At 39.4% G+C, this 27,968-nt stretch overlaps 1 protein-coding gene across 2 annotated transcripts in view; it reads left to right on the forward strand.

Annotated features, from left to right (window-relative positions):
- The first annotated feature begins 1,048 nt into the window (after positions 1–1,048).
- c6h8orf34 (chromosome 6 C8orf34 homolog) overlaps positions 1,049–27,968 on the forward strand; it is a 446,972-nt gene continuing 420,052 nt past the window's right edge. The window contains exon 1 of one of the 2 annotated variants that reach the window (XM_051928738.1): positions 1,049–1,515. In XM_051928738.1, the coding sequence (XP_051784698.1) occupies positions 1,447–1,515 (69 nt within the window). In that variant the 5' untranslated portion in view covers positions 1,049–1,446. The remainder of the gene's footprint in view (positions 1,516–27,968) is intronic. The other variant, XM_051928737.1, reaches the window with a different exon arrangement.

Below are 27,968 nucleotides of genomic sequence, written 5' to 3' on the forward strand. Positions count from 1 at the left end.
GTAGCTCCTCTCGATCTGGAAGAGTGGTGGCTTTACCCTGAGGCTCTTGCAAATTGATGAGCTTGTCACCTTTATTAACTCTTTGATTTTTTTGAAGCTGCTTTTGCCAGTACATGGGACTATGAGCAGTGGGCAAGAGGCAGCTCTGGACAGAATGCCAGTCTAATGCAATCACATTAATCAGATGGTCTTTGTTGAGGAAACCAGAGTCCAGGATTAGAGCCACACAAACGCAGGGAGAACATTCATGATAATCTATAATAATGAAGTGCAGCAATGCTTTACTCTCAGGATGAATACATCAGTTGCCCCTGTAATTAATTATGATTTTTGCTCAAACATTATTAAATCAGAGTTAAGACATACAACAGACCTATTTAAAAAGGTGAAAGAGGTGGGTGTTTGTTATGTGGACTGATAGAGTTTCAATGCACCTAACACATTGAACACCTAAAAAATAAATACATTGTTCGATATATTTGGATGGTTCTAGGATATGCTTGGCGAATCATTCCCGGACTCGATTCTCATATCGATTTATTTTTATGGCGTGTTTCACCGTATCGCGCGCTTTCTCTTTATTCGGTTGTTTTTAATTTTTTTTTATACTTTAGGGTTCCTTCATTTTCAACCCACATCACAAAGACGAGCTTGTTAGGTCGATCTGTGATAAATTAAGTAGGCTCGGTGTCCTCGATTGTCCTGAGTGTGAAGAACAGCCCCCTCCGTCTAGGATTGATCCTTCCGCCCGAAGCTGCCAAATGTTATAAAAATAACAGTAACTATTCCTCTCAGATCTTGATTAGTTTGAATATATATATATATATATTTTACCTCGCCTTATATCAAAATACCACTTTCCAGGCTTTAAGACTTGGATGTCTCCTCCGGCAAGACAACAAACCCATCTAGCGCTGTTTACAAATGTGTTTATAAAGTGATTCATAGTGATGCGCGAGCGTTTCATTCAACGGGCGGCTCGCAGATATGCCGCTCAAGTGGCTGTAGGCGAGCTCTAACGAGAAGGAGGAGTCTCCGTTTCTCCTGCAGTTGCAGCCTTAGTGGCAGCCAACAAGCGTGGGATTCCGCCGACACTATTAAGTAACCGTCTTTATCATTGGTTTCAAGGAGAGTGAATTCGTCGCCAGGGATCTCGTCGCGACAACCGAAGGAGCGTCGGTTAGTCGGCCCTCCCAGTAACCAAGAGCAGCGCACCGGGAGCGCGCCCGTGCCCGCGCTCCCTCCCTGCAGCCCAAACAATGCTCCCTTCCGTGAGACAAACTTGAGTCTTCCTTGTAGCTGCATCGCTGTGACTTTTTAAAGTCCAGTTTACTCGGGATTTTAAACGTGCGCCGTTCTTACTGGATGACGAGTACCTACACGACACTGGTTTTGGGGGTGCAGATTTGTTTCGTGTAAAAGTGTAACTCCTCGTGCCTGTTCCCGATGGCGTCTCATCAGCAGTCCAGAATTCAGTTTTACCTGGAAAAGAACAAAATCGGACCCCTGTTTGAGGTAAGAATAAACCGTGAAACAAGTTGGACGAGCTGGAGCAAGCCGCCGAACATCTGGGTTGTGGACCTGATAGTATATGCGGTGCCCGCGCACGGCTGCCTCCCGCGACCCGACTGTCACTTCGTTCAGGTGTGTTGTGTATTTGCCAGGTGCAGTGCGCGTTACTGTCACAAATAGAATACTTTGCTTCTTTTGCGAAACGAAAAATATTTTGCTTATAATGTCAGAGAATACAAGCAATGAAGCTTCCAAAAAAGAAATTTTGGATCCATACGAATTAAACCGTACGGCGCATTCGATTGTCATGTGCCAGCGCTACCCCAACAAGTGGAATGCACAAGTTTGACGGAATGCAACGGGAATCGCAGCAGCGGGAAAGCAAACACTTTAAATGAGGTTTATGTCCGATGTCAAATTGCCTTTTTTTTATAAAATCCGTCTCAAAAAATATGATAAAACGCTCCGTGGCAACCCACTTGAGAAGCTCCTCGTGCGTATTTTACAATCCCCGACAATTCACTTTTTCCTAATTTAAAACACAAATTCACAATATTCCAGTGCAGTGGTTAACGGTATAAGGTTGAAATGGTCTTCCTTGTTGAAGGAACTAATAGCAAGTGCTCCGTGGATTTATTTCCGCATTTATTAGAATTAGAACACTTGCAGGAGTTCACAGTGACAGCCCACCTTATTAACCATTAGGCCAATTTAAGCAGTTCTTGCCGCGAGTGTAAGAACTTTATAAATAATGTATGCAGGTTGCGCTCAGATTTTTATGTTTACAATTACAGCTTAGAAATGTAGCTGTTAATGGTTATTTAATGTCTTGCTGTCAATTGCCATTGAAAAAAGTCGCGTGCTTCTGTCAGTGATGCCGGTCAAGATATTCATCTACACGTAATAGCTGGCACTCATTTCAGACATAAAGATCGCAATCATTTGCTCAGCTTTTAAAGGAGAACGAACATTACACGGGGTGTCGCTTCCGCATAAATATTTTTTCTCGGTCAGGCTTTTAACATCTGACACTCTGCGTGCCTTTTCTGACAGTTTGCCAGTAAACATCGCAGTTACAAAAGCAGGTTGGTGTTCCTTCAGTACCAGTCGGGCAGTTCGCCTAGTCCAAGAGATCAATTAAACAACGTACGCGCACGGAGGAACTTGGCAGATTTCGTGAAGCTCCTGACGGGCTAAATAGTTTGCTTTACGAGAAAGTGTCGTTTTCTTCAGTGCTTCAGATATGCCCCTGCGTTTTAAAAAGGGGAGTCCCATGTGGAGAATGACAAGTTCATTCTCGGCGGAGCAGGAAGCTCGTTTAGCGTCCTTAGAAACGGATTGGCAAATCTGGGCTCATCTGTGAAATTAGATGTCGCGTACGCTGCGTGGCGTTTGTAAAGCGCCTTATTTGGACGGATGGGTAATTCAGTCGTTTGTGCACTATGCTTAAAAACCTACCATTTCAAAAGAATGTTAATGTTAAGCAAAGTGTTGTTGTGACTTTTAAAAGTAATCGTATTATGCGTGACGTTGATTTCTTTTAATCCGTAAAATTTTTCATGTTTTAAATTTGCCTCATGGCAGCAATGCTACCTAGATTTTAATACCAGTGTTGCTCAAAGTAATGTATATATGCAATCTGTAATTTGCAGTGTTATATTAATTCGTTATAAATATTAAAGGGCTAAAAGGAAGTATCGGTTAAGTGAAATTTGCAACCACTTTGAATGTATTTCATTTTTAAAATTAACTTACTACTTGTGTTTTGTTTCATTTAACCAGATATGAATTACTTCATCCTCAACCTACTTGTCCCATAACGCGATTTTTACAACACGGGTGTCCGGAAGGCCAGGGTGGTTTTCGATCCAACCACTTTGTTGAATAGTAACTAATTGCAGCTACTAATGGAACAGACACTTACCTTAATTTTAATTGACCTGCTGCTTGACATTCAGAATCCATAATTGATTCTTTTTTTCCTCAGCCAGCAGCTAAACAGTAATGAGATACAAAATGAGCCAAAAGATGACCAGCTAACTCAGAGGGGTCAAAATCAGATCCTGGAGGACCATAGCAGCTGCCAGTTTTCATTCCAAACACTTTGATAATTCTTAGCCAGTTTGTTTTGCTAATAGAACAGATGTCCTTTTCCTTTATTTTAATTAGCCTGTTCTTTTAGGCTCCGACCCCTTAAATGTGCCTTTCTCCCCTTAATCAGACCTCATATGATAATAATATGCAAATCATGCCACAAAAGGGTGGCTAAAGGGGCTCAAGTCTCCACCCCTTCCCCTCTTTGGCCCAAATGCCTTCTTCTCTCGTTAAACCTGATGAACTGCTTCTGAGCACTTTACTTTGAAAAAGCAGCACCGATAAGCAACATGCCTTATTAAAGATGGGTAGGCTACTCTTTACTATCCTATAAGCTATGGTCTATAAGAATTACTACAAAAATGCATAATAAATATCTGCATGCTGGTCGTATTGTTTTTGTATTATGTTACAATGTGAAGTGTAGTTCTAGTGTCTGTGTACACACTTGCTTTGCTTATAACTCCATATTGTCCAGTTCACTTGTTAGTCACTTTCCACTTTCAAAAAGTATTAGTAAAAAATAACTGTTTTTAACAGTGCACAGCATTTTCTACCTGTCAACTCAAGTTCATTGCAACTAACCAAGGCAATGTAAATGTTATGGGCAAAGTGGTATTCCTCCCCTCTCTTGTTTGTTTTGCTTTCATTATCATTTATTGTTTTTTGTAATATTGTTCTTTTCATTTATCATTTAATGCTTTTTTTTCTGTTAATTTTATTTGATTTAGTTATGCACATTCTATGACTGTTTTTCTGGTCTCATATTTCTTGTATGTTGTGGTAGTATCCCTGGGTGGGGGGGGGGGGGTCACCATCATCGTTAAGGGACCATCCATGAACCCCCCCAAACCAGCCATATAAAGGTGTCTTGAAGTCCAGTGTAATTCATTTTGAATGTGCTCTGGTGGAGTTTAGTGAGTCTTGTAACTATTGTGTCTTCTTGGATTTCTTGCTCTGGTTTTTGGATTATTCTAGTGCATTATTCCAACCAGTTTCACAAGTAATGGGTTTAGTTTTACTTTTAAGTGCTCTAATTGTTTAATTAGTCTTCTCTTCATTTTCATTCAGAGACATGTGCTAATATATTTAAAAAGTTAAATAAAATTCAGAAATTTGTTTTTTTCTACATGTCTTGTTAAATTTATTTTGTCATATTCTTTTTATCTGCGGTGGGTTGGCACCCTGCCCGGGATTGGTTCCCTGCCTTGTGCCCTGTGTTGGCTGGGATTGGCTCCAGCAGACCCCCGTGACCCTGTGTTCGGATTCAGCGGGTTGGACAATGGATGGATGGATGGATATTCTTTTTATTGATCTTTAGCATTTGCTCACTAATTGTATCCAGATAGTGGCAATTAGTGATAAGCAGTGCAGACACCGGTGCAAATGACAATGAATGTTAAAGCAGAGCTGCTGCTTCAATGTTAGATACATTTATGGAGAATATAAAAATAAATAAATAATAATAAAAGGCTTAACTAAGTAGTCCTCCACTTTAGTCTTTAGAATATGCTAAAAGAAAGTTAGCCATTAAAGATATGTTAAAAAAAAATAGTAAATTTCTGAATTTTGTTCACATGTAAATATACCCGCAGATATCTGTGAATGCAAAATAAGTGAAGAAAAAGACTACTGTATTTACTTGTGTATAAGTCGGGTCTTGAAATCCAAAAAATGAGAGCCCAACTTATACGCCCGTTCAAATATCCAACACTTAATTTTTTTTTTTTTTTTTACATATTCCTGATTCCTCCAATCTCGCACCAGTTTCTCAGACACATTAAATTTTAGTTGCAGCAGCGCAGTTACCAGTTTCTTTCGCCATTTCAACAACTTTTAATTTAAAACCAGCTTCATATTTTCTTCTGATTGAACGCTCCATAGTAGATCAGGGATGCACTTACGATAAATGTTAGCATATCATAATCTCTTGGACCAATAGCATGAGTTTCCTGCATTCGACTTATACAACTGACATTATAAAATATCAGAAATTATACGGTAAAATCAAGCCCTGACTTATCTTAAGCGTGAGTATATATGGTAAGTAATTAGATCATTAAGAAGTAAGACTAAACCATTCATTTGTGAAACTGGTTGGAGTAAAAACCCACAGCGATACCCCAGGATTTAACTTTAGCATCCTTGCTCTTGTGGATTTTGTTTTGTTTTGGATTGCTTTTTTTGGCAAATCTGTTTCACATGCTTTTGCTCCTGTAAACTTTTTTTCTACTATTTTTAAATAAATCCTCTGTTTATTAATATTTTTGTTGCTTTGCTTTATAAAAGCCAAGGATTAATTGTGGTCTACTCCCTACTGGGGCATTTTGAGACCTTTTCAGACTTTATTTTTGAACTTTGATTTTGAATTGCCCAGTGTAGGCTGAAGCCAGGACACTCGAGTAGAAGTTAAGTTGCCTTCTGGTGCACCCCCTCTGGGCAGGATGGTGGGATTCAGGTCTACTTCCTTGGCTGGTTTTTGAAGGACTCGCATGACTTCAGACACTTTGTGAGATAAATCACAGCAGTAAAAATATGGGTGCCTGTGAGAATGCACCTCTGCCTTTGTCTGAGAGGAGAAGAGCGGGATTGAGTTTTGGCAGAGCCGATTGAGGTCACTTCGGTCAGGTGTACTGGCACAGCTCGGAGTATTTAATTCTGCGAACAGTGCCCAAGCAATGCTTGACATGTTCAAAGAGTCTGGTGCTCATTTTAGTATTTCCAATACAATTCACTGTTTTTCCACACTCTGTTAACCCAGAATCTAAAAGTTAAACTTTGCACTAAAAGCCAAAAGCTGACAACCTAGAAAGCAAAATAGTATTAATAATTTTTGTTTTTGTTACTTAATATCTTAATAGATGGGTGTATATTAAATTATTGTACTTTAGGGTTGTGAATCATCCTAATATAACTTTGCTTGCTGAAAGTCTACTGCACTAAAAAGACCGGAGATCTATAGTACCATATAGCCAGTTCTATTGGCTTTCTGAGTATTTGACCCACAATAAGCACTCTGTGGAAGAGGAAAAATCTTTGATGTGAAGTCTGGCTGTTGAGCTCTTTGATATTTCGTGTAACTAGATGATTTATTTGCTCTTTTTAATATTTGGAAAGTAATGTATGTTCACAGTAGAGTAGGTGTCATGTCCTTTCTGATATAATCTAACAATTTGACAATCATGGCCAATTTTTTTTTTTTTTTTTACTTTTTTAGTGTATATTAGAATAGTACAGAAGTTATATCAAAATGCACCTGGAAATTAAAAACACAGAAATAAACCTGGACATTAATTTGAACTAAAATGGAACACCCTCAAATGTGAACAAGCATTTGAATTGTAGACTGCCCTCAAACTTAACTTCATTGGTCAGGAGTTCATCCCAGTAACTGCTTATTCATTGGCTACTCTTGCAGTTCAGGTGATCTCAACAATGCAAAGTTCACGGAGAGATGTGTGCAACTAAAGATTTTGGAAAAGTGAGTAAGAATGTTATTGGGAAAAGAATATGTCTTATTCGCGCGTATCCACAATGCTTGAACAAGGAGAATGTGAAACTGCATGGCTGAATTGACAGACTGCCATTAAATAATCCTGAGGTATCCCAGTTGTCAATGCGAATACAAACATAAATGTTGGCGGTGGGTCTACAGTTCAAACGTTTTGTTTGCTTTCAAGTCCATTGCATTTTTGTTCATGAGAGCGTTTTTCTGAAAGTGCTTTATTCAAAAATACTTTGAATATGTGTTTGAGATGTTGAGCATATGACTGAATGATTTGATATGTGGATTATATAACAAGTAACTTTTAACAAGTAATGTGACTTTTCTTTATGGTTGGTTTTCATATTGTTTGCTGGTGTTCATAGTTGGTCACCATAGATGCTCATACAATCATAGACCTTGTTATCTCCATTTTACATGAAAGCGTTTTTTTTCTCAGCCATCACTACAAACTACATTGGGTAAGTAATATATAAAAAATATAATTTTTAATTTGGAATATTCTTTTAATATTTGTTAGGCTTAGCTGATTTTACTGTCTTCTAGAACAAGAACAGAAATAGAAAATGAAGGCAATGTTTTTTTTTTTCTTCCTTACCCGTTCAGTAGTGAGATTAGTATGGTAGCACTGTGGCTACCACTACTGCTTCATGGGGTTTGAATCACACACCAAGCCCTTACCTTTGTGGAATTTGCATGTTCTACCCATGACTACATGAGTTTCCTCCCGAAGACGTGTGGTAGTTTAATTAACATTTTCGAATTGGTTTTGTGTGAGAGTCTGTGCTGTGATGGACTTGTGCCCTGTCTGGGGCTGCTTCTTGCTTTGTGCACAATGTTGCAGTGATAGGCTTGCCAACTCTTACTGTGACTCTAAATTGATCTGAGAATGTTCTATGACTTAAGTAGTGACAATAACTGTATTTTATGATTTAACATGTCTTTTGGATACATTTAATAGGCTCTCTTATTTGAAAAGGTGTCAAAATGTGGGCAATGCACTACAAATGACAGTTAGTGATGACTCTGGTGTAGCTAAATAAACCTAACTATCATTTTGTTATAGTAAGATGGTTAGTTTTTGTTTGTTTTTTTTTTTTTTTTTTTTTTTTTGCATTCACTACCAAAGATGGCTATTACTGTTGGTGCACAAGTATTCAGAAGTTTAACAATCAGAAGTCCAATCTTTGTACTTTTTATTCCAAAGCAGAATGCTAAAAATTAAGAGTCTGCATGGTGGCAGTTGTTCTGAAGATGAACAAGCAGGAAGCAGAGGGATGTGATGTAGAAGGAGGCTGTAGTCTTCACAGATTAATTTTATATTCCATCCATCCATCCATCCATCATCCAACCCGTTATATCCTAACTACAGGGTTACGGGGGTCTGCTGGAGCCAATCCCAGCAGAAGGCAGGAAACAAACCCTGGGCAGGGTGCCAGCCCACCGCAGGACACACACATACACATACACTTGCACGCACACACACACACACAAGGGACAATTTAGAATCGCCAATGCACCTAACCCAGGGGTAGGCAACGTCGGTCCTGGTGAGCCGCAGTGGCTACAGGTTTTCATTCCAACCCAATTGCTTAATTAGAAACCAATCATTGCCAATCTCAGACCTTATTTAATTTTATGGCTTGTTAGTCTGTGCAATGTAAGGCTCTTATATCGTAGATTTTTTTCCTTTCCAAGGATATCATCCAAATGATATGAAGCCTAAAACAGATCATTTTCAGTCTGTCACATTTTTCTATTAAGTGTTTTATTAAATCAAACCGTGCATGATGAACACACACAGATGTAATTGGAAAAAAGCTAGCTGGAGAACTGCTGGCTGCTTTGTCTTTAACATCTTATTGCTAATAAGGAGCAATTAAAACACTGAATTCAGCAGTTTAAGATTGAAATAAGCAATTAAGGTTGGAGAACCTTAACAAGCGAGACCACTAAAATGAAGCATCAAAATGTCACTTAAGCAATATGTGCTTCATCAGCAATAATTGAGTTCTCGTTAAGGAACTGGGTTGGAACAAAAACCTGCACATACTGTGGCTCACCAGGACCGACGTTGCCTACCCCTGACCTAACCGGTTTCCTCCCACAGTCCAAAGACATGCAGGAGTACCCAGAGGAAACCCACGCAGACATGGGGAGAACATGCAAACTCCACGCAGGTTGGACCCGGGAAGTGAACCCAGGTCTCCTAACTGCGAGGCAGCAGCGCTACCACTGCTCCACTATGCCGCCCAATTTTATATTCACCAATCCGTATTTAAAAGAGCTGTATTTCTTCTTATCTCAATCATAATAGAAAAATTCAGAAAAATATTTTAAGGCTACAGTATAGCAAAAAGGAACAAGTATTTAAATGTGTAGTCTCATTGGCAGTGCTAGAGGCTGAGCTGTTTGCATATAACATACGTATGTATAGTATGTGAGTACATGTATATAAAGTGTTTGCGTAAATATGCATGTATATGATAGGACTGTGGCTTATCATAAGGACAGCTAAACATCTACTACATGCTCAGAATATGCTGTACATAAATCAAATAACATAACAAGCAAGGAAAGTGGTTTACATTCAACACATTTAGGTCCAAAGTTCACAATTCTCTTTAAAGTTCCAAGCCAGGTATTAGTCCAGGAGAAATTTTTGAGCTTGTTTTATGCATCCAACAGCTAAACCATCACTTCATTTATATTAAATGTATTGCATTCTAATAGCCTCATCTACCATTTCCTTCTTGCTAATACTGAAAAGCTTGTGCTTGTGTGATCTCAGAAGAGGCTGAATTTATACAGCAGTATCTGCTAGCACACAGCAGAACTGTAAACTGCAATCCTACGTTTATAACATGGAGCCATCAAAAGGTAAAATGGGCAAACTGTGCATTTTAAGAGTTACGGATTCTTATACTTCAGGAGTTTCCCAGTCAAATTGCAAACAGAGTTGTGCTTTGCTGTCAGGAGAGGCACATGACATAAGAATGTCGATAGCCTGTCATAGTTCTAGTTGTGACTGGGCTCTGTGGAATGGGGCAGAAGCTCAATGGTGAGAATGATGGTGCAACAACAAAAGGAAGAAGGCAGTCAAGTTGTGCATCCTTTTATTAGTGAGTTCACTTGGTGTAACAGGAATTGGCCTTGTTTTCCTTATTTATTCATTAGTGTTTTGTTCCTGTGATCATTACTTAACTATTTTGATAAATAAGTTACCACAGTTGGAATTTAGCTTGTATAGCACACACATCTTCCTTAATCACATACTCATAATTTGTTAAACCTGTTATTCTGTTGTACCTACTCCTTAGAGCAGAATCTAACAGAAAAAAATCCTGTCTAATATTATTTGTTTTGTTTGCTTTCATGAAGTCTGTCACTTGTTACTTTTCTTGGGATTGTGCTGTTTCAGCTGCGTTTGCTCTCCTATCACCATGTTCTTGCTTGTCCCCTGATGTGCTGCCTGCTGGTTTGAAACCTCTTTTGCTACCTTTCATTTTCTTTTTTTTGGCGAGCTCTTGCTGAGGTTCCTGTTGCACTTTTAATGTTCCATTGTAATTATGGTGGCGATTGTCTAGTTTGGGAATTTCATAAATTCCCCTTTGTAATTTGTTACAGTATTTAATGGCATCTTCCTTAATATTCCTAGTCTTTTAAAATATATAGCAGGAGTACCCGGCGTTGCCCGGGAATCTGTAACAGGTGAATTTCCCAAATGAAAAAGAAAGAAACAGAACCTAGAAATGGAACAAAAGGTTTTCTGGTTCACATTTTATTGTAAGTTCGTCCACTTTGGATTGTGTCTGCTGTGGCGTTTGAGACGCCCTTGAAATAGACTTTTCTTTGGCATCTGAAGTGGACCGTGGAATTGAACGTCTTTTTTTCGGTGGCACGGGTATATTCGCGTAAAACAGCACAATTATAATGTGTTACATGGTATTACGTACGGAATACGCACCATAGTGAGATGAATTTACTTTATTTACATTGCGTCGGAAAGCGAACAAATCATAGACCTATATAGATAGACGCCGCATTCACTGTGTTGCCCATTCGATACGATAGGTCAGCGCGTCCGCCCTATTGCGAGTGGTAAAAGTGTCATTTAAACTAATACACGTAGACATGGAAACCGGGTTTTCTGATGAAAAAACAATAACTTTTAAAACAGTATCGTTTACATACAACAGATTTTGGCGAACCGTTTAAATGTAATTATGTATATGCATTTATACACTAATAAAGGCAATTATTAAATACTACTACTACTAATTATTAATAAATAATTCCTCCCATTTAAGTAACATTTCGTGGACTGCCTTCTTCCATCTCCGAAACATTTCTAGATTTCGTCCTGTTCTTACGCAATACAATACTGAAGTATTGGTTAATGCCCGAGTCACCTCACGTATAGATTATTATAATGCTATTCTATCTGGCATTACACAAATACTTAACCATCGTTTACAACTTCTTCAAAATTCTGCTGCCAGGATAATAACCTGCCGTTCTAAATCCACTGAACATATTACACCTATTCTCTCTCAACTTCACTGGCTCCCTGTTAACTACAGAATACAAAACAAAATACCGCTCTTAGCATTTAAAGCTCTCCACAACCTCACTGATCTCCTACAAACTGACACCCTTCTCGCTCACTCAGATCCTCATCTGCAGCTCTACTTTCTGTACCACACTCTGTCGAACCAACACCGACTTACTATACTCGGCCGTCCAGCGGCGTCACTGCAGCATTCGAACATTCTTAGCCAATCATGCAATACTGTACTGCGTCTGCGTTTGCCACATTATGTTCTAACTACTGAGGCAGATTTCCATTGCATGGTTCTAACTTGTATTGTGTCGAGGTATTGACGCGAACACCATACATACGGATACTTTCAAATTATATAATAAGGATAGCCTGGCTTGCAGTTCTAGCCTAGGAAGGTGGATTGTGTATAGGAGAATTCCTTTTTATTTCAGTTTTTATTATTTTTAATATAGCTCCTTTTGTGTTGAACACTGTTACAAAGCATCTTGTATAGCTAATGTTATATATAGACGTTGATTGAGAATGTTAACTGAAATTGGTGAAGTGAGAAGGTCATTCTGTAGATGTAGGGGCATGCACTGTATTGTCACTTCTGCTTTAAAGTCGGAATACATGACTCTACCGCTCCAGTGTCCATTAGCTTTGTGAACTTTAGCTATTTTTCTGAAAACCATTTCTGAAATCAAATATTTAAAATTAATTAGATCATATTTTTATTATGATTTTAAAAGCATTCTATTTGTAATAAATTTGAAGCATTTCAAATTTATTTCAAATAAATTCCAGTTGGCAAAACTGGAAATGAATAAGGAACCTGTTTGATGCATGAGGTACTCTTTATCAAACTAGAATAAAATGCTGCAAACACGGTACCTGTTCATGTCAGAATGTCTAGGCGACTCCTCTAAGTTTAATTTTCATAAGCGAAGTGATGTTAAGCCTTGTGGCTTTTTTGTTTTCCTCCCACACCTTCTTTCCAAGATTAATCATTGATTTGTAATGCATTAAAAAGTAAGATGTTATTTTGAAGACTCCCAAGAAGTCTAGTTAAAGTCAGTGGGTCTACCAGGAAGATGATGATGAGGAAGTATATATTCAGTTTCTCCAGTCAAGCAAATACAGGGTGACTCAAAATTATGTTAACACTAATGGATTATTTTTATCTCGACCACACCTTTTCCAGGTCGATGGATAGGTTGAGGTGGACCATTGCCATGGCCTCCTCACTCCCCTGATTTGACACCATGATTTCTGGTTATGGGGTATGGTGAAGGAGTGCGTGTATAGCAGGAAAGTTTGTGATATCAATGACTTGAAGGACAGAAGACAGACTGTGGTATCATCTATTCCCCGTAAAATGTGTGTCCGGGCTTTAAATGGTACTGTTGCTTGTTGGTTTTTGTGTGTTGAAAACGATGGCGAACAGGTTGAGACATTTCTGTAAATCATGTTGCACTTATGAAGTATGTTTTGTAAATAAATTGTTTTGGCCATTCAGATGTTAACATAATTTTGACTCACCCTGTAATTTAAGTTAATAAACTTAATGGAGTGTTTTAGCTGGTAGGAAGATCAGAATGGTGATAAAACTAACGTGGTGTATGAGCCCATTGCTCTTAAGTTATTTAGCCAACAGAAAATGGATTCCGTTCCTGTTTATAAGTAGGTTCATGAATTGGACATGCGTGATTAATTAGAGGACTACTCTCGCCAAGCCACATAATTATCTGCTTCATTGTAATACTGCCAGCTTCAGATGGCTCTCCGTATCAAACTTTGTCTCTCTGATCGAACTGCAGCCTGTATGCAGTCATTCAGTATGTGGTCTTTTTGATGTGGACCTTTGTCTTGACACTCCATTAGTTAGGCAAGTCTTCAACCTTGATATGAATATTCTATGTCTTAAACCCGCTATTCCTTTTTTGTAATTCTTTAAACCAAAACAAATTCTTGTAGCTAAGCTGTTGATTCAAATTTACTTTGCCAAATATAATTTTACAGTATATGCTTAATTCTATTGGTTCATTCTCCCAAGGTGTGTGTGGCTAGAACCTGGAGGGTGGGTTTCTGGTGAGAAAGATCTAGAAGGAAATTTTGCAGAACAGAGAGATGTTAAGCAGATAAGGGATTACCCAAATTACTGGTCAAACTAAAGGAGTTCCTGCACTGCTGGTTTGTGTTTGTCAGGTCAGTGAAGGGAGAACACTGTTGTAAGTAGGGTTAAGCTACAGAATGAGGAGTGATGGTGAAAGAAGACCCTGGATTTGAAATAAATCTCTCGTGTTTAATGGTGTAGAGTGATGGACATTAATTAGAGTGAGTCATTCTAAGTCTGTGTAGTACTTGTATGTTGGGGAACCTAATGGGACACATTCCCTCTTAAGTGGCAGCAGGAATCCCATGAGCAGAATGTGGGGAACGTGCAAATTACTGAAGCTGGGAGGCAATAAAAGTCAGAATTCTCCAGTGGAGTGGTGGTTGCCAAGAAAGGTGAATTATTGTGGTGAGGTTTCAGTGCTTACCTTTTCACCCATTCAGATAAATAGCAAACCTGGCACCTGTCTAAGATGCCAACTGATTACGTTTTGTGTTTGATTTCTGTAAAAAAAAAAAGTTTTATATATAAAATTCTGTTCTCTTAAGATTTCATTTTTAATGAACAGGGCATGAGATGCTGCAGTACATTCGGTTCTTTAATGCATGACCTTCACATATACTGGATGCAGTGCATTTTTTTCCTTTGATTTTAATCTGATTTATTCTTATTATTATTTGGGTTTATCCAAGATTGCTTACAAACTGAGATACAGTTGGTTACATTTCTTCCAGTTGAAGCACAGGCATGTGAAGTGACTTGCTCATGGTCACAGTGGCAATAGTAGGATTTGAGCCCACAACCTCGGGGGTTTGAAGTTGAAAGCCTTGACCACTATGTCACACATCCTGATTTAAATTTACTTTTTCTTTTTTCATTGCATAATTTGACATGTCCAGCAACTCCAGACCAACTAGTCCACGATTTACTCTGGCAAAATTAAACAGTTTTGAATTTGTTTTTAGTCGTAGTGGAGGGCTGCGTGTGCCTGGGAACTGACAACCAATAATTGCTCATCCAGAACTATAATGCATATTTTGCAGCAACAAGGAATAAAGAACATGGGCGTTTTTGACCTAGGAAGGAGAAGAGAAGCTTATCTGTCTGATGTTTTTTTGTTTTGCATACAACTACACAATGGGGACAAAGGACAAAAAGGGCAGAGATTGCAGTTGAACCTACTGTATTTGTTTAACCCTACATACAGCGCTGATTACTTCAGGTGGAACATTATTGGCTATCACATAAAGGGACAAACATGTCTGATCTGGAAGGTGGGCATTCACACTTTTGCTTAGACGAGTGTACTCTCTCTGTCTCACACACACACACATGTACTGATGCCTCTCACTTTTCTGGCACCCTACATTTCCCCCTAACAAACCTTGCACTCCACACTCCCACACAAGTTTTGAACAGATCCAGAATTTGATGTTTCCAATTTCAAATAGAATATAACATTGGTTACCCGCTGACTTAAAAGAGGTGGGCTAGGATTCTACCAGTTGAGCAAGATAAGTCTGCATGCTAATAGTGATGTAAAGACAATCACAGTTTGTTTGTCCTTCTCCACTTTAAGCCCATCTGGAGGTACACCAAACACAGCTGTTAGTGGATTAGGAGGGATTGGGACTCCAAAGCTGTCTGATAGGCATTTAAGAATTTTGGTCCAGAATGATGTTAATTTAGTGCACACAGTGCCGGATTAACCAATAGGCACATGTAGCATATGCTACGGGCCTCGCAGTTTCGGGGGCCCCCAAATGGTGGACCCAATATTTAATGAAAAAGTGTAGCATTGAAAAACTGGTCTTTAAAAATATTATCTTTATGTTTTTAAACTGTAAATTTCTTACACAACAAAACTTTAGGGGCCCAACACATAAAATTCACATAAATATTATAAGATTCTTATTATAATCGAGAGTAAAATAATTATTTAGTCCGGTTTGAACTGTTCAGAATCTAAACTTCAGATGATGCAGACCAAAAGGGCCCCCAAACTTGAAATGTGCTACGGGCCCCCAAAGCTCTTAATCCGGCCCGGAGTGCACACCCAGAAAATGTGGTCCAGTGAGGCTGGAGCTTGATTGCAATGTTCGCAGGTTGGACCTTGCTCTGCAAACATTTTGGTCAATTTTAAACAAGATAGATGTGCTCGATGAAAGATTTTAAATTGAATAATTGTATGTTGTGTGCATATGGAGCTAGAGTGAGTTCTGCGCATGGCTGCCTTCCAGTCTTTTTCTGAAATGTTGAGTAAGAGATCCTTTTCCCACTGCACTCTGGGATCTTTGAAAAGAAGTGACTTTATAAAATGTTTGTATGTAGTATTGCTTTTGTTTATATATATATAAAAAAAAAAAAGTCATGTATGAGCCAAAGGAATAAGGTAATAACTACAAGTAAGCAAGTAACAAAGTATTGATAAGATTTGTAACCTTCTCTCTCCCCCCCCCCCCCCAAGAAGTAGAATACATTAGCACCCTTGTATCCCCGTTCCCAGTAACTCTGCCTGCACGTGTTCCCTTGAACCTTTCCCTGAACATGCCTTACATTTCTAGACTTGGTGAATTCTACCCCTATTCATACCCCTTTCTAGCATCATGTTATGACAATCCAGTTTGCTCCTGAGAATCCAGTTCCTTACAGGAGCCAAGGTCCCTTCTTTCATCTGTGTTTTAAACCTTGTTCTGTATATAAATATTCACATGGCTCCAACTGCTTGTGGACTACCAGTATGCTGTATGCAGCAGATAAAATCTAATTAGCAGTTATAATGTAGTGACTTGTCAGTTTTAAGACTAGTATGATACTGCTCTGCTCTCGGACTGGTAGTCTCAGACAGAAATATTTCTGGTGCCTGCTTTGCATTAACCCTCTGTACACATCACCGACAGCCCTGGTTTAGCGACACTGGCTGTTCTCTCTTATGATTTCATGCACATTTATAAAGTTGCTCTCAGACCCTCTCCTGTACTTTTTAAAATAGCTAGACTTCCATATCTGATCCAGGAATAGATGCCCATTCCATATTTTCATTGTTCCTCCCCACCTATCATACTTAATAATAATAACTTGTGCTTCTTTTGCTCCCTTTGGCTGAACTAAGAGTTCATCCATCCATCCATCCATTTTCCAACCCGCTGAATCCGAACACAGGGTCACGGGGGTCTGCCGGAGCCAATCCCAGCCAACACAGGGCACAAGGCAGGAAACAATCCCGGGCAGGGTGCCAACCCACCGCAGGACACACACAAACACACCCACACACCAAGCACACACTAGGGCCAATTTAGAATCGCCAATCCACCTAACCTGCATGTCTTTGGACTGTGGGAGGAAACCGGAGTGCCCGGAGGAAACCCACGCAGACACGGGGAGAACATGCAAACTCCACGCAGGGAGGACCCGGGAAGCGAACCCGGGTCCCCAGGTCTCCCAACTGCGAGGCAGCAGCGCTACCCACTGCGCCACCGTGCCGCCCCACTAAGAGTTCAGTAACAGAGAAAGAATGTTGATCCCAGCCATAAGGGTCTGACCACTGTAAATATTTTAATGGATACACGCTAAAATGCTTTTACATAGTTCTCCATTTGATCAGTTCTGGAGATTTTAAATGCATCTAATATCCTCTAATAGTTTTCTGTTGACTTAAAATCTCCAGGATTCCTTTTGTCATCAGTGTGGTGGATGGCCGCAACAATGCAGAAATGTACATAGTACAGTGGAACCTCGAGATACGATCACCTCTGTATACGAGAAATTCAAAATACGAGGAAAGTATGAGCGAAAAATTCAGATCTAAATGCGAGCATTGGCTCGCGTAACGAGCCACGAGCCAGGCTGTGGGTATAGCTCTCAGCTTAGCGAGGGGGCGTGGTAGCAGTTGCGAGCCGCGATCTGCGGTGTCTGCGTTTCTCACTTAAGTGCACAGGTGGGAAACTGCCCACATCCATGATTGTTCCTGTGGCTGATGGGCTGCAGCTGCCATGTCCTCCCCGCATATATAGAGAAGCGCGAGCCGGTTAAGGGGGAGAAGAAGTAAAAGAAAAGAAAAGAGAGGAGAGAGGAGAGAGAACGGAGGTTGCAGCAGGCAGGCAGGCAGGCAGGCGGTGCGGGAGAGCGAGTGAGCGAGTGCAGGCTCGCGTGTAGCTGAACAGTGAGCTGAACAGGCGAGCCAAACAGCTGAAGCAGGACGGTGTAGAGAAGGTCAGCTGCATTAAGAGTGTCTCGCCTGTTGCAGAGCCCGCAGGTGAGACGCTAACAGAGAAGTAGCACCGGGGATTGTCATCTGTTTTTTAAAGACTGCTTCCTGTTGACGTTTTAACCTTGTGTTAAAGGATTGTTATTCTTGTGTATTTTAAACCTCCATTTCACAACTGTTTTAAGGATTATTTATTTAAAGATTTATTGAATGCTCTACTGAACTTTAGACACCTGTTTTGATTCTTTTAATAATCAGTTATATTATTTACCAGTGTTATTTATTAAAGGTAGACTACAGTATATATAATTTATCAGTGTTATTTGTTAGGAAAATTGATTTTTATGTTAATATATTTGGGGTGCGGAACGGATTAACTGGATTCCCATTATTTTCAATGGGGAAGTTTGTTCTAGATACGAGAAATTCGCTATACAAGCTCAGTGCTGGAACGAATTAAACTCGTATCTAGAGGTTCCACTGTACTACTAAATATATTGTGTGGTGGAGAGCCAAAGTGCTAAATGCCTTCTGTATTATTATGTCAGGGTGCTTTTTGGTTTTTCACTTTCTTGCTTAGGACAGCAAGTGATGCATAAAGCCTTTCTTCTTTCTATTTATACTTGCTGAGCCATGCTTCAACAACTTGATTTTAGCTGTATTTATTTGTGACCACAGAAGATGCATTTCATAAGTGTGTAGTCATTTTAGAAGTTTAATTTTCAGTCCATCATTATAAAAAAAAAATGTTCTGACTGATAGAATTTAATTTTGAGAGACCACCACTTAATGCCAGTAACTAAAATGAATTATTTTTCCATTAGTCACAAACAATAATCTATTTTTATTTAAATATTGTATATACACATGTATGTTTTTACAGTGTATATACCCTAAATGCAAAGTCTAAATAGTTTTTCTATTTGTTACTTGAATGTTTAAATAAAGCATTTTCTCCAAATTACAAGTTATTCAAGGGATTGAAAATAATCTAAAAATGAATTTACTGTGTCCTGTGTATTGAATATTGTTTTCATATTTATTAAAATTTTTTCTTTAAACTTTTAACATTAAAAATGTTTCTTTTAACCTAATTCTTTAAGTCTTTCTGCAGCATCTTTATACAATTGGTAGGAAATAAATGGGTCGTGTGCAACCTGGCAGGTTAATCACTTTAAGATAATGCTGGAAATCATGCATTGACATTTCATCCATCCAGCTAATTTCTAAACCTGTACTTGGTGTTTTTGGAAATTTTATAGAGGGAGAGGTACTGCATAGATTAAATAGGCTCAAATCACTAGGAGCAGATGACTTTCATCCTTGAGTGCTTAACTGGCAAGCTGTAGCACAGCATTTGTGCTAACTCTGCCAGACTGTGCAACAGTTTCTATCCACAGGCTGCAAGACTCCTCAACACGACTATAACAAACTATCGAAAACCTTTACGTAATTTTTGTCTGATCTGTCATGCACACACGTGCTTTAAATTACATTCCCTATTTTCAGTACTCCTGCATACGCAGGCACCTAAAAGCTGGGCTAATCTTGGCTTTTATATACTGTGTGTGTGTGTATATAATAACACAGTTGTGCTCATAATTTTACATACCCTGGCAGAATTTGTAAGATGTGTACCACACTTTAAAGGAAAGATGACTGATCAGGCAAAAGACATTTCATTTACTTTTAATGGAATCCAAGTTAAACTGTAAGGCATCACTGAACAGCACAACCATTAAATAAAACCTAGTAATAAGGAAAATAATGAGATAGTCCCTGTTCAAAAAATTTACGTACCCTTAGTTCTTAGTATTGTTTATTGCCCCCTTTTTAGCATCAGTGATGGAATGCAGTCTTTTGTAATAGTTGTGGATGAAGACCTTGATTGTCTCAGGTGGTAGAGCTGCCCATTCTTGTTTTGTAAAGAGCCTCCTGGTCCCGTAAATTGTTGGGTTGCCTTGTATGCCCTGCATGATTGACATCTTCCCCAAAGTGGCTCAATGAAATGGAGGTCAGGAGACTGTGATGACCACTCTAGCACCATCACTTTTTCTGCTGTAGCCACTAAAGGGTCATCTTGGCCTTGTGTTTTGGATCATTGTCATGTGGAAGATCCAAGTGCGTCCCGTGGGCAGCTTCCAGACAGATGAATGCAAGTTGTCCTCCAGTATTTTCTGGTAACATGCTGCATTCATCTTGCCATCAATTTTCACCAAGTTACCTGTTTTGCTGTAGCAGGCACACCCACAGAACATCAGAGATCCACCTCCATGCTTCACAAAAGTGATGGTGTACTTCTCATCATGGACCTTGTTGCATCCTCTTCAAATATCGTGTTTATGGTTGTGCCCATAAAGTTTAATTTTGGTCTTATCACTCCAAAGGACTTCGTTCCAGATGTTTTGAGGATTGTCTAGATGCTGTTTGGCATATTGTAAATGGGCTGTTTAGTGGCATTGGCACAGTAAAGGCTTTTTTTCTTGCAACTTGACTATGCAGCCCACATTTTTTTCAAATACCTCCTCATTGTGCATCTTGAAACAGCAACACCACTTGTTTGCAGAGAAACCAGTAACTCAGCAGAAGAAGCTTGTGGGTTTTTCTTGGCAGCTCGACAAATGATCCTGGCAGTTGTGGCTGAAATCTGTTAGTTTACCTGATCATGGCCTGATAATAATAGAACCCCTAACTTTCCAACTTTTTTTTTTTTTTTTTTTTTTTTTTTTTTTAATCAGCGTCCGAACCCTACTGACAGGCATTTTCAGATCTCTGGATATCTTTATATCCCTTTACTGATTTTATACAAATCAATAACCTTTTCTCGCAGGTCCTTTTGACAGTTCATTTGCTTTCTCCATGGCTTGGTATCCAGGAAGGTCAGTGCAATTCTGCATGAATTTAAATGATGATTTAATTAATGATTAAATTTGGATGATAAATTAGACTGGACTGCCAATACTGATGCTCTGTGTAAGAAAGGACAGAGCTGGTTATACTTCCTTAGAAGGCTGGCATCCTTCAACATCTGTGATAAGATGCTGCAGATGTTCTATCAGACGGTTGTGGCGAGCGCCCTCTTCTACGCGGTGGTGTGCTGGGGAGGCAGCATTAAGAAGAAAGATGCCTCACACCTGGACAAACTGGTGAGGAAGGCAGGCTCTATTGTTGGCATGGAGCTGGACAGTTTGACATCTGTGGCAGAGCGACAAGCACTCAGCAGGCTCCTATCAATTATGGAAAATCCACTGCATCCACTAAACAGTGTCATCTCCAGACAGGAGCAGCTTCAGCGACAGTCTGCTGTCACTGTCCTGCTCCACTGATAGACTGAGAAGATCGTTCCTCCCCCACACTATGCGACTCTTCAATTCCACCCGGGGGGGGGGGGGTAAACATTAACATTATACAAAGATATTGTCTGTTTTTTACCTGCATTATTATCAATCTTTAATATTGTTTTTTGTATCAGTAAGGTGCTGCTGGAGTATGTGAATTTCCCCTTGGGATTAATAAAGTATCTATCTATCTATCTATCTATGCTATTTATACACAGACACTTGAGTACAATCAAAGAGGTTACAGGTTTGACCACTCTCCCTCAATTACCCTTAATTTAAACCTGTGTGTCTCAACTTGTGTGTGTATTGTCAGTGTCAACATTCAAGGGTATGTAAACTTTTGATCAGGCCCATTTGGGTGATTTCAATACTGTGATAATAAATGGTCTTGCCTGAGCACACTCCCTAATTAAAAAAGCTTTCTGCATGATTACTTATTTTCAAACAAAGGCCACAATTTTACAGATTCTGCCAGGATATGCAAACCAATGAACATGACTGTATATAAAATGCAGTAAACTCTCTCCACATACTAGATAGGCACTTTATTGCACTGTTTAATGTCCTTAGGAACTTCTTCCTGTTAAGAGTCTGCCTGTTGCAATCTGCATCATAAATACAGTCATATGAAAAAGTTTGGGAACCCCTCTCAGCCTGCATAATAATTTACTCTACTTTCAACAAAAAAGATAACAGTGGTATGTCTTTCATTTCCTAGGAACATCTGAGTACTGGGGTGTTTTCCAAACAAGGATTTTTAGTGAAGCAGTATTTAGTTGAATGAAATTAAATCAAAAGTGAAAAACTGGCAGTGCAAAAATTTGGGTCCCCTTGTAATTTTGCTGATTTGAATGCATGTAACTACTCAATACTGATTACTTGCAACACCAAATTGGTTGGATTAGCTCATTAAGCCCTGAACTTCGTAGATTGGTGTGTCCAATCATGAGGAAAGGTATTTAAGGTGGTCAATTGCAAGTTGTGCTTCCTTTTGACTCTCCTCTGAAGAGTGACAACATAGGATCCTCAAAGCAACTCTCAAAAGATCTGAAAACAAAGATTGTTCAGTATCATGGTGTAGGGGAAGGCTACAAAAAGCTATCTCAGAGGTTTAAACTGTCAGTTTCATCTGTAAGGAATGTAATGAGGAAATGGAAGTCCACAGGCACAGTTGCTGTTAAACCCAGGTGTGGCAGGCCAAGAAAAATACAGGAGCGGCATATGCGCAGGATTGTGAGACTGCTTACAGACAACTCACAGATCACCTCCAAAGACCTGCAAGAATATCTTGTTGTAGATGGTGTATCTGTACATCGTTTTACAATTTGCACAAAGAACATCTGTATGGCAGGGTGATGAGAAAGAAGCCCTTTCTGCACTCACGCCACAAACGGAGTCGCTTGTTGTATGCAATTGCGCATTTAGACAAGCCAGATTCATTTTAGAACAATGTGCTTTGGACTGATGAGACAAAAATTAGTTATTTGGTCACAACAAAAAGTGCTTTGCATGGCAGGAGAAGAACACCCCATTCCAAGAAAAACACCTGCCACCTACTGTCAAATTTGGTGGAGGTTCCATCATGCTGTGTGGCTAGTTCAGAGACTGGGGCCCTTGTTAAAGTCAAGGGTCAGATAAATTCAAACTAATATCAACCAGTTCCTCAGGATAATGTTCAAGCATCAGTCACAAAGTTGAAGTTACGCAGGGGTTGGAAATTCCAACAAGACAATGACCCAAAACACAGTTTGAAATATACAAAGGCATTCATGCAGAGGGAGAAGTACAATGTTCTGGAATGGCCAGCACAGTCCCCTGACTTGAATATCATCGAAAATCTATGTTGCTACTTTGAAAGCTCAGCCAATGATAAACAAAAATCCAAAGAATTGAGGGGTTCCCAAACTTTTTCATATGACTGTATATTCTCAGATATTTTTTGCTTGCCAGCAAGCTGTTAACTTCATGCTGCTACTCCTACTTCCACCTTTGCTGTTTCTTGCTTCTACAAGTCTTGTACAGCAAACACTTTGAATGCTTCATTCTGTTTGCATTAGTTTGCACTTTGGTACTAGAGACTCTGTGTGTACCTCTATACTCTATGTATATATTGTCGCAGGTGGCTGGGGGGACGCCCTGGAGGACTGGAAGAGGGCTTATGCCTTCCCCAGACCACGTGGGGGACATTTCTCAAACTTTAAAGGTTTCCCAAAGAAATCCACCTCAGGAAGCAGTGGGAGGTAGCCCTTAGATGGGAGTTTGAGAAAGCTGTCCTGTGATGTGTGTTGTGCTAGTTTGGTAACAGATGCCGTACCGGCATCATATGATCAAAGCTATCGCTTGCTCACATAAAAAAACAAAGGAGGTTTGATTGTTCCTTCGGATTGTACAGTCAAGGTGGTCAAAGTAGCTGAGCGTGTTATCCGACAGTCCACAATAGGACAAGCTGTCAGTGTATCTTTGATCAATCAGTTTGTTCGGGCTGAGATTGGTTCAGATGATGTGTTTTTTCTCAAGGAGCACATTGAGGAAACCGTTTGAAATTGACAACCATCATTTCAAGCTCATGTCTTTAGTTGTGTCTGTCTTCTCTCAAATTACAGAGTGGCAACACATGGAAAAAGCTATGCAAGACAGTTCTGTTTCTTGGATTTTAGATCCTATCCTGTATATATTTAAGTAACCACATTGTGTGTGTGTGTGTGTGTGTGTGTTTATTTTTGTCATTGAGTGTATCATTTCATTGTTCAAAGACAAACAAAGATAACTAACAGTAACAAAGTGCAAAATTCAAAATTGGTATGTCAGTTTGAGAAGAGAAGTTTTGAGGGTAGTTATAAAATGTGTTATTGAATCGAGCGGACGTATATGAGAGGGAAGAGAATTCCCGAGTTGAGGAGCACTATGAGAGATGCTTGAGCTCCCGTAGAACAGAGTTTGATGTGTGGTACAGAAAGTAGAGCTGCAGATGAGGATCTGAGTGAGCAAGAGGGAGTGTAAGTCTGTAGATCGGTGAGATTGTGGAGAGCTTTAAATGTTAAGAGCAGTATTTTGTATTGTATTCTGTAGTTAACAGGGAGCCAGTGAAGTTGAGAGCGAATGCAATAGGTGCAAAATGTTCGGTGGGTTTAGAAGAGCAGGTTATTATCCTGGCACCAGAATTTTGAAGAAGTTGTAAGTGATACGTTTTTGTGGGATGCCAGATAGAATAGTATTACAGTAATTTATACGTGAGGTGACTAGGGCATTAACCAATAATTCAGTACTGTGTTGCATTTACAGGACAAAGTCTAGAAATGTTTCGGAGATGGAAGAAGGCAGTCCGAGAAATGTTACTTATATGAGAGGACTTATTTAATAATAATAATAAAAATAATTGCCATTATTAGTGTATATAAATGGATATAAATAATTGCATGTAAACGATTCGCCAAAATCTGTTGTATGTAAACGATAATGTTTCAGACGTTATTATTTTTTCATCAGAAAACCTTGTTTCCATGTCTACCTTTATTAGTTTAAATGGCACTTTTGCCACCAGCAATATGGCGGACGCGCCGACGTATCGTGTCCACTGGGCAACACAGTGAATGCGGCGTTTATCTATATATGTCTATGGGTTTGGACCCAGAGGTGATGTCATCAAAAGGGCCTGAACAGGAAGGCTCTTCGGTTGTGGGTTCTTCAATGGAAGTGACATCATTCTAAGAGTCCGGAAGCGGAAGTGACGTCATTAGGGCCAGGTGAGATTTCCTGCAGACCGTTCACAGGATAGTGAGGAAAAAAGGTCTGTACACTCCACCACCTGCTGGTCTGGCGTGGAATTACTCTCATTTAGACCCTTTAGCTGCCTCCCATGCACACATGTGTGACAGCATCTGCTTAGTGAATAAGTGTAAATGGAAGAGATCAAACCGCATATGCCTACAACAGGTGTGTAGCAAGCAGTCAGTGTGGGTTCAGACAAGTAAGGTTGTGTTTCACTAATATGCCTGAATACACTGCGGAAGGAACAAAAGAATACAATAAGAGGTGACAATGATAACAATAATGTTGATTTTTCAAAAGGGTTTTGATAAGGTACCACGTAAAAGGTTAAAGATAAAACTTGAAGTGAGAATATAAAATGTATATATGGGGACAAAGTTGGCTCAAACACGGGAAGAAAAGATTTCTGGTGAAAAGCATGTTTTCAAACTTAAGTGGTGACCCTCAGAGATTAGTGCTTATACCTCTTCTCTATTTAATATACATAAATGATCTATAAAAAAAGTTTGCAGATGATGCCAAACTAGGTGGAAGGGCAGAAAATACTGAGTCGGCTACTCTGAACTGTAAAAGTGAAAAGAAATTGTGGGATAGCCCTATTCTTGTACGTACAGGATACCTTCACGTACGGAGATGTTTTGATGTTTGATGTCCATTCCATCTCTTGTAGTGCGGTGATATAAAAAGCAGACAGGTGGGCTTTTATTTATTATCGCATGTCCCATTACACTTTGGTTGAGATTAGGGTTGTGGGAGGGTTATCTGACTGAAAAGGTTTAGGTGTGTGTTTGATATTTACAGGTATCCGTCTGCACACTCGTACACTCATTCCCCTGAGGGGATATGGTGCGTTTTTTGTTTTTTTCCTGGGAAGCAAATCTCTATCTTGTGCCCACCACTTACCATAGCCTGTGCACCAGGTACTTTAAGGTCGCATAAGCTAATACTGAGTGTGTGCCGCATACATTCAGATGAGCACCAAATACCATCGCATGCTACTGTACATTTTCTGGAAACCGGACAAATCACTAAACCGTTTCATGTTTTTCTCACACAGTTAAATTCCACAGAAATTGATATTGACAAGTTTATAAAAGCAGGTTATACATTCAAGCCCAGGTCATTGGATCTGCGAAGCAGCAGCGTTAACCACTGCACTAATTTATAGTAAAAGGAGAATTTAAATTGGTGTACCTGCATTGGACTGGGCAAACTGCACATGCGATCAATATGTGAAATATGAATTCCTTTCATAACTTGTGCGATAGAAGGCTGTCTGTGAGATAATAAGTAGTTGCAGTAGCTAACTAATGTCATTTCCTTTTACTATCCATCAATACACCATATCTCCTCAGGGGCTCCGTACGAGTGTGCAGACAGGTACATGTAAACATAAAGCACGTACTGTACTTAAACCCTTTGAGTCAGATAACCCTCCCACAAACCTAATCTTAATCACAGTGTAAAGGGACATGTGATGGACATTTCATAACTGATGTTGTGGGCACTACCTGCCATATATCACAGGTATTGCAGACTGCAGTTAGACCCATTTCCAACCATCCCATACTCCTTTAATAAATAAAAGCCCACCCGTCTGCTTTTTATATCCCTGCGCTACAAGAGATGAAAGTGATGTCAAACTGAAGCGCCGCAAACTTGGTAGTGGTGTAGTTAGGTAACCCTGAAGCGCACTTTTGTAAATTTATAATCTAACTTTATCTCGTACGTACATGAAAATATCTCGTACGTACGAGGAGATAAGGACTATCCCATAATTTTTTTCACTATGCAGTTCAGAGCTTCCGTATGCAAGTAAATTTACGCAATTACACCTTGGATTTAGCAGTGCTAGATTTGAATACACAATGAGAGGTCCTAGTAACTTTTCAAAATCTACATTAAGAATGTGTACAGAAGCGATCAAGAAGACTGACATGATGTTAGGCTGTATACCACAATGTATAGAATACAAGTCAAGGGAGGTTACACTTAAGTTATATAATGTGCAACTGAGGCTTCACCTGGAGTACTGTGTTCAGTCTTGGACTCCATATTATAAAAAGATAGCAGCATTGGAAAATACCCAGAAAAGAGCCACTAGACTCATTTGGGGACTGAGGCATATGAGCTGTGTGGAAAGAATGAATTGAACCATTTCAGTTTATACAAATGGAGTTTAAGAGCTGATGTGATTTGAACTGTTTACAATTATTAAGGAAATTAGTATGGTGGACTACTGCAGTTACTCAAAAATCAATTCCTCAGCAAGAACACAGGCATACAGTTCAAAACTTAAGGGTAGATTTCACACAGATTTCAGTTTTTCTTCACACAATAAACTGTACAGGGTGGTCCAGATCTAATTATGCAACTGTTCGACTGACAACTGTCTCCCCACCATTTTGGAATGCAGGGCAGGTGCTGCCATTTATCGGCAACAAAATGAATTTTAAGTGAAGTCTCTGTGCAGGGCAGGTGCTGTGAATTCTCTATGTAATAAACTTAAGTTCTAGCATAATGAAAATTGCATAATTAGATCTGGACCACCCTATAGATTCACAGTATAAATTAACAAGTAGTGTGGTAGAGAATTAGACTTTAGAGTCTGTCAAATCTCATTTTATGTTAATTTGGAAAATGTGGATGAATAGGACTGGTGTGCTTGTTATGCTGAATGGGCTGTTCTCATCACAGCTGATTTAATGTTCAATCCAGGGAGCCATAGCTGGACAGAATGCTAGTCCAGTTCAGGGGACACTTGCACACAAACACCTACTCTTGTACCACTTTGCAGTGGATAGTCTGCTGATGAAGCACCCACATTGACAAAAGAATTGTGCTCAAAATCCACAAAATGTAAATCAAATCGCCACTTGATT

This window comes from Erpetoichthys calabaricus, chromosome 6 (assembly GCF_900747795.2).
Source record: "Erpetoichthys calabaricus chromosome 6, fErpCal1.3, whole genome shotgun sequence".
Lineage (NCBI taxonomy): Eukaryota > Metazoa > Chordata > Cladistia > Polypteriformes > Polypteridae > Erpetoichthys > Erpetoichthys calabaricus.